The 13,339-nt window shown below is 34.3% G+C and overlaps 4 protein-coding genes across 4 annotated transcripts; all 4 read right to left on the bottom strand.

Annotated features, from left to right (window-relative positions):
- Positions 1–214: 214 nt before the first annotated feature.
- Positions 215–2,895, bottom strand: LOC102621110 (uncharacterized). The gene is made up of 3 exons (XM_006475264.4): positions 2,432–2,895; positions 1,498–1,686; positions 215–1,280 (listed from the first exon to the last, which is right to left on the bottom strand). The coding sequence occupies exons 1-3, from the start codon at positions 2,615–2,617 to the stop codon at positions 798–800; spliced, it is 858 nt and encodes a 285-aa protein (XP_006475327.1). The 5' UTR covers positions 2,618–2,895; the 3' UTR covers positions 215–797.
- An 832-nt stretch (positions 2,896–3,727) lies between these two features.
- On the bottom strand, positions 3,728–7,683 carry LOC102621383 (acetylornithine aminotransferase, mitochondrial). Its single transcript, XM_052434186.1, has 3 exons — positions 6,661–7,683; positions 5,639–6,073; positions 3,728–4,428 (listed from the first exon to the last, which is right to left on the bottom strand). The coding sequence occupies exons 1-3, from the start codon at positions 7,084–7,086 to the stop codon at positions 3,892–3,894; spliced, it is 1,398 nt and encodes a 465-aa protein (XP_052290146.1). The 5' UTR covers positions 7,087–7,683; the 3' UTR covers positions 3,728–3,891.
- A 1,917-nt stretch (positions 7,684–9,600) lies between these two features.
- On the bottom strand, positions 9,601–10,341 carry LOC102608521 (hypothetical protein). Its single transcript, XM_006475476.4, has one exon. The coding sequence runs from the start codon at positions 10,234–10,236 to the stop codon at positions 9,682–9,684; it is 555 nt and encodes a 184-aa protein (XP_006475539.1). The 5' UTR covers positions 10,237–10,341; the 3' UTR covers positions 9,601–9,681.
- Positions 10,342–12,385: 2,044 nt separating this feature from the next.
- Positions 12,386–13,120, bottom strand: LOC102608809 (NAC domain-containing protein 2-like). Its single transcript, XM_006475477.1, has one exon. It carries the CDS (start codon positions 13,118–13,120, stop codon positions 12,386–12,388), a length of 735 nt encoding a protein of 244 aa, XP_006475540.1.
- Positions 13,121–13,339: the final 219 nt, after the last annotated feature.

The raw sequence follows: 13,339 nt of genomic DNA, 5'->3' as shown, positions 1-13,339 counted from the left end.
AAAACTTACCATTTAAATTGTAACATCCAATAGACTTACCATGTAAATTCTGTAAAATAAAATATGTACATATAATAACATACCTATATTTTATCAAATAAATAAATTATAATTACTACAAAACATCCACAATTCTGTGATAAAGGGTTCAATTCTTCTAAATTCGAGGCTTGATTTTAGAATCGTAATCTAATGTTAAAAACAAAACAAAAGGTATTTAAAAAACCTTTGCATTATGGGGTACACCATACAAATGAATTAATAAATAAAACAATAAAAATCCGTTGTTTAACTGGCAATAAGTTGCAAGAAAATAAGACACCTGCCTTCAAAACTTATATACAACAATTGCCACCCCATTGCCCCCCCAAGTCATTCAATCAAAATTTTCAGTTCCTAGTGATTCTCTGTCACTTGATGGAGTAGGCAACATTATTACACTCCAAATACACCAATTGCAAAGCCTGAGGTGGTGAGGTGACCGTGCATTGATAACGTTTCATGTGTTTGTAGGCAGACCCTTCACTTGATACCTTCTCAGTGGTTTAAAGCAACTGAATTGTAGGATAAAGGGGATGGCATAAAGAAACAGCATAACTTGCTTGAGACAAAGAGACCAGAATCTATATGGCATATGCTTATCCTTCACATCGTTCATGTAACCGTCCAACGGACCACATATGACAACTCCATGTTAAAGATGGTTACTTGCTCTTGACTATGAAAGTTGCAAAATGATTTATCCAACAGAGCCTTTTGCCATTCACATTGATCTATACTCTCTACATTTTCCCATTTCACTTCACTGGTCTGACACCAACAGTTCTTACACGGAATCTGTACTGAGGCTGGGACTCTTCCTCGTCATTGTCGTCATCATCTTCGCTGGAGTCGTCTTCAACTCTGTCCCACCTTGCATAGTCCAGAGTTGAATGTCCCTTTGGTTTTGGGATTGCTTGCCATCCTTTGGAATCTTGTACAGTTGGTTTCTTGGAAGTATGGTCTAGAGCAGTTGCTTCATTTATATTGGTTCTTTTAGGCTCAGCTCTCTGTTTTATTCCTGGTTCGGAATTACCATTGATGCCGGGTGTTTTAGGCGCTTTGACTTCCGGCTCTCCTTTGTTGTCCATTTTTATGACTGGAGCAACTGCATCTTCTTTTTCGTCACTTTTTCCCTCTTCTTCCTCAATTCCATATGGCCCTGCCTGATTTATCTCTTCTTCCTCTTCTTCTTCTTCTTCTTCGAACTCGGCTTCGGATTCAGGTATTGGAGCAAGTGACTTTCCTTGAGCAAAAGAAAGAATTAATTTGTCACTGACAGTAGAAACTTACATATACGATAATCTCAACTAAAATAAGTTTTCATTCCTCTGTACACTGAAAAATGAATGAATAAATAAATAACAGCCTCCCATAAATTTTCCCAGATGTTTCTTCTATCAGCCATTTTGATATTGAGAGAAAAGATCTTAACAGGATGGAAATATGAGGGTCTACCAATTGAGTCTTCAAACGAGCTTGAAGGTTTTGATAAACTTCTGAAGATGGATTCAACTCAATAAGTCTGTTGACATCAAAGAGAGCCGAGTTGTACTCCTTCAAAGTGACTAGTGTCTGTGCCCGCAGCATCAGTGCTCCAGTGTGATTGTAATCAAGCTCAAGCACCGAGGTACACTCTTCTGCCGCCTGAGATGCAGGTAACAGTTTCAATTGACACTGGACAAATCAATTTTGGAAGAAAAGGTGTAAAAGCAACTACATTCTAAAACTACAACCACAAGTAAAAATACACTTAACCAGCTTCCCGGTGTAATCCAAATTCATGTTTACCACACTGTCATTTCATTAGTTACACCAAACTCTTTAGTGCCTTGCGAAATAATAAACCATAATAGATGGAGCTCGGAATGCTCATATACACAATGAGTTCCACGGTTCATAATACTTTAGCACCGAGCAGCTCTTTCGAAACCACATGGAGGCAAGGTGAAGCTCACTAGCTAAACCCACATGTTTAGTATCGATAAACTCTTTCACAATCAGACTGACTTGTTTTTTGTTTTCATTTTTAATTAATTCTCTGGTTTTAAAATATTACATTTCTCAACATTCACTTCCCATATCTCCCTCCAGCATAAATTATATGCACTATTTCATTGAATTCGCGTTATGTTTTCAACGAAAACATTTCAGTAAAATCCAACATAAAAATGTAAATTAACAATTTAAACTATCTTCAAATTTGTATCTAAAAATCCATATCGTCAAAACAAATTCACATTTTATATGTATTCAAATAATTCACATTAATCTGAGTTCAAATTCAAAAATTTTCCACTCTAAATTTCAAATGAAATAGTAAAAAGAATAATACTGATAGCGGAAAACAAAATATCTTCAAATTAGCATCGAAAGAGACGAGAAGATGAACCTTTTTGAAATCGTGGAGCTTCAAATAACAGGCGGCTCTGTTACTATGCAAAGCGATCTTCTGCTGTTTAATTTTGGCCACAGAGAGCGCCTCCGTGTAGAACCCTAACGCCTCCTCGTAACGCCCGTCTCGGTACAGCTGGTGGGCCCTTTCAATCTTGTTTGCCGGCGCTGCCGGGGACGCCATCGCAAACAACGATGGCGATGACGTTTGATCGAGAGCCAATAAATCTGGACCGTCCAAATTCGAAATTCGGAAATCTTCCGAATGAATACTTGCTGTGCTATTAAATCTATAAATAATTGAAAAACAAATAAATAAATTTATTTATTGAACCAGAGAGAGAGAGAGAGACGAGAGCGGGCGTTTGGCAGGTGGAGCTGTTATTGATTTATATTAGCGTAGGAGGCGTTGGAATGAGATTAGTGTAAGATTTCAGACAACGAGTTTCCTTTTCGTGATACATCATGTAGTGGCAGTGTGAAGTTTGAAAAATATTGGAGAGTTGTTCGATGTGCCAGGTGGCATCATCTGGTTCGATCCCGCCAACCAGCTTTGCCTCAATATCGGTGAGCCGTGTCATATCAGATGCCACCCTTTCCATTTTACTTTTATTTTTCTGGTATATCAGTTATTGTAATAATTGTTTTATCATTAAAAAAAAATTCAAGAAAAATCGAAACAGTTCTAAAGCTTTTTCTGCAACACACGCATATATCATTTTCTAGCGTGGGAAAAAATCAGAACAAAGTGAAGATGTTATTAAAAAATAAAAAATAAAGATTTTAATAAACTAAATGATATAACAATTCAATTTTTAATGAATTAAAATTTATATTTTTTTAATTATTTTAAATCGCCCGTTTTAAAAACGTATCCGAATTAAAAAATATATATAGATGCCTCCACTCGAGAAAGACTCTCGTTCTATATATAAAAAAGCATATTATTTTACATATATGCTTGTAACTGCAATACTTCCTCCATAATTTTGATAGATAGAAAATCTCCTCTTCAATAATAACAAACACATCGCGTGCCACATAAGAGATATTATAGATATTATACTGTATTGCATTTGTGTAGTTATGGTATTGCAAAAGTGAAATCCGTTTTTTTTTTTTTTTTGTGAGGAATTTATTTATATAAAAAAAAAAAACAATTCTAGATTAAAACTCGTGTCCCTTTTTATTTGAAAGAGAGATTTTTTTTATTCAGCATCATAAAAAAAAAAAAGGCCTTGATTAAATTAGAAAGATAATTGAGCATGTGTTAGAACTTAGAACCCAAAAAAAATTATATAAGTAACTGGTTTATTATATTACCCAATAAATGATGATAACAACCACAACTTAACTTCAGGTGAGGTCACAGCAGTTTTCATCAACCCAGGGTTGCAGCATAAATTGTTAACTTAAGCTAAATCCTTCAACTGCATCCAAGCTCGAATGAGGTTCCTCCTAGTTTGAATTGCTGTCCAGCACCGGCAAGGTTTTACATAAAATTTCAACTGCTTGATCAAGCTCCTGCTCTGATATGATCAGTGGTGGTACTAGCCTCACAACATTCCCTTTACCAGCAGTGAGTACAAGAAGGCCAGAGTCTCGACATGCATCAACCACAGGCGTGGCAGATACGTCGAACTCAATTCCAATAATTAGCCCGAGTCCACGGACATCTTTCACATGTGGATTTCTTGCCAGTTTCTGCTTTAAAGTTTCTTTGAAGTAATGGCCTTTCTTGGAGACACTGGCCAAGAAAGCAGGATTGGAGATTTTATCTAGAACAGCAATGGCAGCATTGCAGACAAGGGGACTGCCGGCAAAAGTGCTTCCATGGTCACCATAATTTATGGCAGATGCAACTTTTTCAGTTACTAATGCAGCTCCAATAGGAAGGCCTCCGGCAAGAGGTTTGGCAAGTGTCATTATATCTGGGAAGATACCATAGTGCTCATGAGCCCAAAGGTATCCTGTTCGGCCTAGACCACATTGAACCTGCACCAGGACAAAATGCCGACTACAATGAACCATAAACTACTAATAGTTGACTGCAGAAAGCAGTACAAGGCTAATTATCTGGCTTTATATGTAATACAAGTGTGGTAAGCATGCAAAAGTTTTAAAATCTTCTACATTCCAAAACAAAACCTTCAGAACTAAAAGCTATCAGTGGCAAGCAATTTGAAATATGGAAACAAAGATTAGCATAAAAAAAAAATTAGTGACACCTCACAAATTACTTGTCTTAGTTATTTGTAGGATCAGGCAAAAGGAAACTATGTGATGTCTTGAATCTGTTGAACCATTGGAAAAGAATGGTAAAGTACTAGCTTCATTCAAAGAAGTGGAACGAATGAATGATCAGTTGAGTTTTAACACTGCAAACCAAGCATGATCAGGGAAAATACAGTAATTCAAGTTGAATTTGCTAGACCAGGGGTATTTGCTTCTAAATTTAATAGACCTGGACAAGAGGAAAAAGTCCTTGATCAAGGGACTTTGCCTCTCTGTCCAACTATGGCACCATACAAATGGTTTTGTTTATCCACCAGATTGATAAGCTGCCAACTTCTGATTATTACCATATTGCAGGGTATTTCATAATCAACATCCTACACAAAAATGAATGCACATGTTGGAGTGTACCTTATATATCAGCACTATTTCAACTGATCCATATCAAATCTAAATGCTTAGAAAATGTAGTATGATCATAGCACAGAATATGCCAGTTGAAGGAATGGTGAAACTGTTTTGAGAATAGGACTCAAATCATCTCTCACTCTATGGCCAAATCAGCCCTAAGGAAATTAGACTCTAATATATGGCTGGATGAATTTCCAGTTGATATTTGTTCTCTTCGTGAGTAATAAAAGGTGTACTTTCTCTTCACAAAAAAAAGGACCAAATTCCCAAGTTTAATCACGAAGGTTAAGGGCTTGGTCACAAAAGGGGATTAGAAAGGCCATATCAGTCAAGGTTTACAATTTTACAGTATCAGCTACCACTAATAGGACTCAATTTGCAAAAACTTAAAACTGGTGATGGCACATGTTCATGTGAATAAACAATAGGCACTAACCAGTTATTGTAATCTCTGGAAAACAAACAACAATTTGTGCTTTGAAAATTTGATATAAACCTTAAACTCTAACATATAGTCAGTAAATTTAGATGTAATTATAAAGTGGCAACGGCATATTACCTCATCGAAGACAAGGAGAGCCCCAGCATCATCACAAGCATCACGTAAAAATTGTAAAAATTCTTTAGTTGCACTGTATATGCCTCCTTCACCCTGGATGGGTTCCACAAAAACTGCTGCAGTTTTACCAGGCTGAATCAATTTTCTGGTGGCTTCTATATTTCCATACTCCACAAAATTGACTCCAGGCATGACAGGTTCAAAAGGTGATCTATAGTGCTCTTTGCTCGTCAGAGCAAGAGCACCCATGGTCCTCCCATGGAAACTATTGGTGAAAGATACGAACTCTGTGGCTGGCTCTTTGGAATCAGGATTTGAGTGTCTCTGGAACTTTCTGGCAAATTTAATAGCAGCCTCATTTGCTTCCGTTCCAGTATTGGAGAAAAACACACGATCAGCAAAAGAACAAGCCACCAAACGCTTAGCAAGCTCTATCTACAAGAAACAACATAACCAATCTTTAGACGAGAAAATACCCACTAAACCAATTTAACAAAACCCATTAGTGTTAAGGTTAAATATACAGTAAGCTAGATACACAACATGAGAATCATAAAACTTATTTCTGCAATACTACTGCTTCACGCAACTGCCAATTGCCATCAATTTCAATAAGCATGACCTCTTAGCTCCTAATGTTCCCATTTCTACAGGTTTCCATTTACAAGTAAAAAGGGCAAAAGCATTATGACAATGTTGAGATATATTTCTCCTAGATACTCAATACCTAACATATCCATCAACAATCACCCCTCGAAAAATTCCATAATACATCAAAATTTACATGAATGCAAAACTTATCAGGTGCCAACTTCCACATTTCGATAAAAATCCGGACAAACAACTCTCTATTCAAAGAGTTGCTCAAAAACAACTCTTTATAGAAAGAGTCCTAGCAAATTTATGTCTTTCAGCAATTACTTGGAACTCAATGTCATATTAAACTTCAATCAATTCTCACAATGCTTCCGCATCCTCTATAAATAAATTAATGGAAAGCATAATGAAGAAAAGTAATGAACCTGAGGAATGGAATAATACATATTGCTAACATGAGTCAACACATTAGCTTGATCAACAACAGCCTTGATCCAATCAGCATCCCCATGTCCAAGCGCATTCACAGCAATCCCCGAGCTCAAATCCAAATACTCTCGCCCTTCAGCATCGTACAATTTACATCCTTTACCACTCGCCAGCACAACTGGTGCCCTATTGTACGTCCCCACGAGTAACTTCTTCTCCGCCTCCATCACCTCCTTGTTGTTCCTCCCCAACCCCCCCGCGCTCCCACGCGCCGCATCGTTCACTTCCACGTTCACACTTGCCGCCGCCACCATCGGTCGCCGTTTTACGCCGTTGAATTTGATCTGGCGGCGGAGATTGCCCGATTGTGAGAGTGGAACTTGGAGTGGTGCTTGAAACGTCGAGCTCATTGCGTTCTGCATGGTTATGTGAGGCTGTTTGTTTCCCGGGAAAAAGCGGGAGAAGAAAAGAAATTAGGAGGAAAATTACCGAAAAATTGAAATTAAAAAATGTGGAATTTAATTATTTGTTTGCCTGAAAATTTGTTATGATTCTGTTCTGTGTTAGCGTAAGGTTTCAGCGGCGGCTGGTGTCGTAATATTTTCTGACGTGGAGAAACGTGTAAGAAAAGGGAAATGTTAGTTGCCCGGTCAAACCCGAAAGTAAATCAAAACGACGGCGTTTGATTTTTTTTTTTTCACTTCTCCATAAAACGTACCGTTTGATCTAGGCAAAAGCAAACCCAAACGTCTTCCTCTTCTCTTCGTTTCACCAAGGAATGACATAACCAAATCCTCCTCTCTTATTCGTTTTGTTCATTTTGTTTGTCAAAAACAGTATATTCTCTTTCCTTCCTCGATCGAGATCCACCACAATCCGCCATTTGCGATTCATTCGCTGAAATTTCCTAAGTCAAACGGCGACTCACAATATTAATACTCGGATTAAATCATCCTCATGTATAGGATCGATAACTCCCCACCCCTGTGAGAGTGGAATTCAAATTCAAGATCTCTTATTCCCAAATATATATAATATATTCTCAATATAATTGTCTCATTAAATCCTCTGTGTGTATCTTGCAGATTGTAAGTTGATAAAGCAGCTGTTTTTTTGCTTTTTACTTGGGTCAAGCGAAAAAAATAATCAGCTGTTTCTCTTCGACAAAAATAATTAGTATACGATTAGCATGTAAATTGGATTGGATTGGATTAAATATTAAAATTAGATTAAATTAGATTAGGTTAAATTATATAGTGATGACTTGTGTTTGGTATAGAATCAGATTGGATTATGTTAAATTAAATTTAAATGAAGTTAAATAGTATTTAAGTTAATATTTTAATTTTAATTTAAATTATTTATAGATATTTAATAAGAAATATCATAATTAATTAAAAATAAATGTAACTAAAATTATATATATATATATATATCTGTGTGTGTGTGTGTGTATTCAATTATTGGGCAGTTATAATTATATTAAAGAAATATAAATTATTTAAATTATAGGTAGTTTCATATGACCATATGAGATATATCATTTCATTAAATAAAATAAAATAAATCTATTCAAATAGTAAACTGATTAATAAATTTTAAGTAAATCATGAATAAAGAAATAAATTACTAATAAATTACTTAATAAATAACAATAAGTAAATAAATAATTTTTAAAGTTATAAATAAAAATAGTGTAATAAATTATAGAAGACACCATAAATAGACAAACATTTTTCTTCTCATTGTGAAATCCTAGTTAAATCCACACGAAAATTGGGACTATTAATCTCATGAATTTAGGATTAAAATTTGAATTTAGTCCAATCCGAGTGAGCATGCCAAATATGGGATTAATACTTTGTCCCAAAAATTAGTCCAATTCTACACTTAATCGTAACTCCCAAATATAGCCTAAGAGTCTTTTCTTTTTCAATAAGGTTATATACTCATTACACTAGATGGAAAAAAAAAATTTCAATAAAAAATAAAAGAAAATTTTGCTATAATAAATTTTTTTTTTTTTGTCTCTTATAAATGTTGAACTAATTGTTGAAGTAACTTTTGTACATACGACACTATTCTTTGCTTTTAACAAATGTTAGAAAAATTGTATAATTGAGTAATACTTTGGGGGCTTATTTTCTCTTTATACAAATTACAAATATTTCAGTAATTTTATAAAGGATCAGACCACGATAACTCAAGGCTACCGTACCCTGTAAATTGGACACACTCAAATTTTTAGATTTTGTTGATTTGATTATCTAAATTGTAAATACAGTACCCTAAAAATATCATAGTCACGACCTTTTATAAATTGAGTATTCATTAAAAAAAAAAACAATAGTACATTTTATTTTTTTTGAAATGTTGTATTAAGAAAAACAAAAACCTCTCTCTCATTCATCATAAGAAGAGTTTTTAAACTTGAAACATGTATTACTCGTTGAACCAACTAATAACACTCATAAAGATAATTATATATTTGGTATAAAGATATCTTAAGAGAAAGGGTATTGTATATTTGTATTTGTATGAATTGAATGTAATATAAAACTCTATCTTCCTAAGGGGAGTTCAAATCTTGAACATCTTGTACCATTTTAAGAAAAATTTTAATTGTTCAACTGACACCCGCTATTAATACAACAGATAATTATTAGAATTTTTAAGGTACACACGCAAAAACTAACCTTAATCTCTAAAAATTATTCAAACAACGACATTCACATTATAGATTGTCCTTTAGTTAGCAATAAACTATTATTATTTTTCAGAGTTTTTTTTTTTTAATCGTAATTTGAATATTTTCAACTGCAAATTTTAAGTTTGATTCTCTTGACAAAATATAATTGCTGATGAATTGACAGGAAAAAGCTATATAAGTAAGAAAATTGCAAGCAAATTAAGGGAAGTTAATAAAAACGGATCCATATATAAGTAACGTTTTATTTATCTCTTATGATGATCTTAAATTATTGATTTGTTACATATATATTTAAAATGAAACTAAATCAAGTCGCTAATCGATCAATGATCGCCAGTGCTATTCCAGTAAGTTCTTCGTAAACCCTAATCTGGTAAAAGGCATCATACACACCTTGCTTTTCACTGTAAGGCTCCAAACTTGGCTCACACCTTTGGACAAACTCATCACTTAAAGCCAAGATCACAAAATGATTAGCATTATCATAATCACCACCCTTCAGCTTAGCATCTGCTTTAGATAGAGTCTTTTTGGCCTGCGAATAACCCTTGCTGCAATTTTCACAAGCCGCCACAAGTTTTTTATCAGAGGAGTACGTTGAAGCCAAAGATGACATGTTTTTTACCAAAGCTTCAGCGTGGTTGCTCAGGCATTTTATGGCTATGGCGGCAATATCGGTTGACTTATCGGCTTTTTCGCCAGCGGGGTCGGATTTTACGCACTGAACGCATAATGTTGGTACTTCTGTGTCCCGACACATTTGCTCGATGAATCTGTCGTCTGCTTCAACAAGACTGTGGTGAGTTTGAAGTAGAAGAATGAAGAGAAGAAGGAAATGATGGAGACTGGGAGCAATTGCCATGTCTAAAATTTTAATTTTGAACCGTGAATTGAAATTAAAGGCCTTCAGACTTTATTAGCTAGTAGTGTAATATATAATAGGGAAATTATCATTTTACTACTAAAGTTTTACTGATATATTATATCAGCACCAAGGTTTGCTGAAAAGTGTATTTTACTGTCAAAGTTTTGCGCCATTATCAATTCACTACCATTCCGTTAAGAAAAAGTTAATGTTTAATGGAAATTGAATTAAAAGTCGATTTTACCCCCAAGAATTTGGTAGTAAAATGATAATTTCCCTAAAAATTTGGTAGTAAAATGATAATTTCCCTAAAAATTTGGTAGTAAAATGATAATTTATCTATCAAATTAGCAGACAATTTTACTCTTATAGTTAGAAATATCTTTGATGCCCTTATGACATCAGCAAATTTTTAACGTTGTTAACGGAATAGTAGTGAATTGATAACGACGCAAAACTTGAGTAGTAAAATACACTTTTCGATAAACCTTAATACTGATATGATATGTCAGTAAAACTTAAATAATAAAATGATAATATCCCCATATAATAAAGAAGAGTCATTACGAATTTTATGTAGGCCCACAAGTTGTGGGTCCACATTTTTTAGTGCAATAGTTACCATAAAAGATTTTGTAGGCCCCATATGTGTATGTGGCCTCAGAAGTAATGTTACGTAACTTGTGCATATAAAAATCTTATTGCAATAAATATAAGCCCTACAAGTTAATGGTTTGAAAGGATAAGTTAATTAGTCTCTAAAGTTAAGTATTAATTATTTAGTAATTGGTTTTATTTTAAAAATGACCCAGAATATTCTATTTGAAGGATCGATGTTTCAGATATTCTGTGGCTCATCTATTTATAAATTAAAATTGGATGTTCAATTAAAGAGGATTACTCTTATAGAAATGCATTAATGAGAATTGAGAAGTTCAACTGAGTACGTCAAAATCTTAGCCTAGGAAATAAAATTGGACGAAAAGGAGATTTGTAATTATCACGAAGAAAATACTCAGAAGTTAAACGTCAACATTTTAAGCATTAATTCCAGAGGAAAAAGATAACTTGCCGACAAACTCCCACACACAGACACAGAAATGTTTCAATTCAGAATCTTCAATATATTAATGTAATGCCTGTAAAAACTATTTAGTCAAATTAACACTATATATATAGAGAGTTTGATTCTCTATACAGGAGAGCTGATATTATGAGCGCCATCGCGAATCAAAATTCTTCTTTATATAAGGAATCGCATGAAATAAATTGACCAATAACAAACTAAGTGCATATGTAATGAATAAATTGAGGAAAATACAAAGAGGTGCATACTTAAAAGAATTAACTGGGCAAAGCCACAAGTGGTTGGCCTTATCAAAGTTACCATGTATTACATTTTTACTATAATTGATAATGAAGTATTCTCTCCTTTATTGAGGAAAAAAAATCCACTAACGAGCATGATTAATAAATTGACAATCAATCAAGTAAATTAGTTTGTAGAGTATGTAAACTAATTGAAGGCTATATATTGATTCTTATATATTCATTAGAATAATTAGAATACAAATATTTCGTATAAATTCTATTGTGTACAAATTGTCATAACATAAAAATATTGTTTCGATGAGAAATTCAACACAAAAGTGTTGAAAGTCTTGATGTTATTATATATATTGAAGTCCTGAGTACTGTCTCCCATGTCAAAAATAATAAGCAGTCTAAAGCTTCAATTTAAAAAAATCTTAAAAGGAAACCCTAAGAGCTAATAACGTGCTATTATTTGGTGGTCAGCTGATACATTTTGCCAACTTAGGATGGACAATTGATACACCTTCAAAGTGTTGTAGTATTTTTGATAATAGAGTAAACTAAGGGTATATAAATGATAATTTTCCTTTAAAAAAATCTTAAAAGGAAACCCTAAGAGCTAACAACGTGCAGAATGGAACGTGAATGTTGATTAAATAAGGAAAAAATTGCACAATTAATAAATATTTCTTTAAGGTTAATTATTGACCGAGGTAGTTAGGTAACAGTGAAAATAAAAACTAACAATAATTTACTAGCTGATCATAATCACAATTCACGACAACATGTATCCAATTAATTAATAGCTCTTCAATTTCAGTAACTAAAAATATCAGAAATTATCTAAGTCTTCTAATGATATGCCAAGACTGAAATCTTCTAAGTCAACACCTTCGTCATTCGCAGTTGATGAATCGAAGAGTATTTTCTCCAAGTCTTGCACATTGAACCATTCACTAGTATTATTTGATGGCGGCGGCTGAACAAGACCACTCATGCTATTTCTCACAGGCCCGTCATTATCACCGCTCATCAGCTCTTCCCTTTTCGGTTGTTTCTTCTTAATTCGGCAGATAACATAATCACCGATATTGTTAATCCTTGCGTTGCTTATCGAGATACCATCAAGGCGATATTCATGCATCACCCATGTTCCCTTTATCACGCCACCACGGCTCCCTTCTTTTGGAACGTACGTGAAGTTCCGGCGAGAACCAATGTGTTGCTTCTTGATGATCTTGTCACCAGTCTTGTTATAGCGGTGACGGTAAATTCTAGTATTCTTCTGTGATCGCCAAGTGCCACAGTTGGTCTCCCTTTCCACTTGAACACCGTTTTCGGTTTTCTTCTTCAATGTGGTGAAAAAATAGAGTGCATTTTCCCCTGTCCGTTCAAAGATTCGAATCCATACATTTTCATCGCGGTAGACATCAATATTGTCAATTACAGCCGAGGTTGAAACAGGCCGACCATGGACCTTGTTGTAGAGGTAATGCGCCACAATCTCTTCATCAGTTGGCGCAAATCTATAACCAGGAGGTAGTGCTGGTAGTTGGTGTCTTTCCATTAAACCCTAGCTAAAAAGCAATCAACTAAGAGTAGTCTAGACCGATTGCTTTAATGTGTTCGTAGGCTTATCAAATTAAAAATCATAATTACGAAGATCATGAATTGTATTTATAGGCAACGTACGGTTTCCATATTCAATATGGAAAGGCTTTAATTTAATTAATTTGCTTAATGTATGAGGAACAAACAATCCCTTAAGTTTCCGCGTGTGTAAGGA

Source organism: Citrus sinensis, chromosome 9 (assembly GCF_022201045.2).
Source record: "Citrus sinensis cultivar Valencia sweet orange chromosome 9, DVS_A1.0, whole genome shotgun sequence".
NCBI classification, from domain to species: domain Eukaryota; kingdom Viridiplantae; phylum Streptophyta; class Magnoliopsida; order Sapindales; family Rutaceae; genus Citrus; species Citrus sinensis.
The sequence above is the reverse complement of the archived record's forward strand: the minus strand, read 5'-3'. Positions and strand labels throughout refer to the sequence as shown.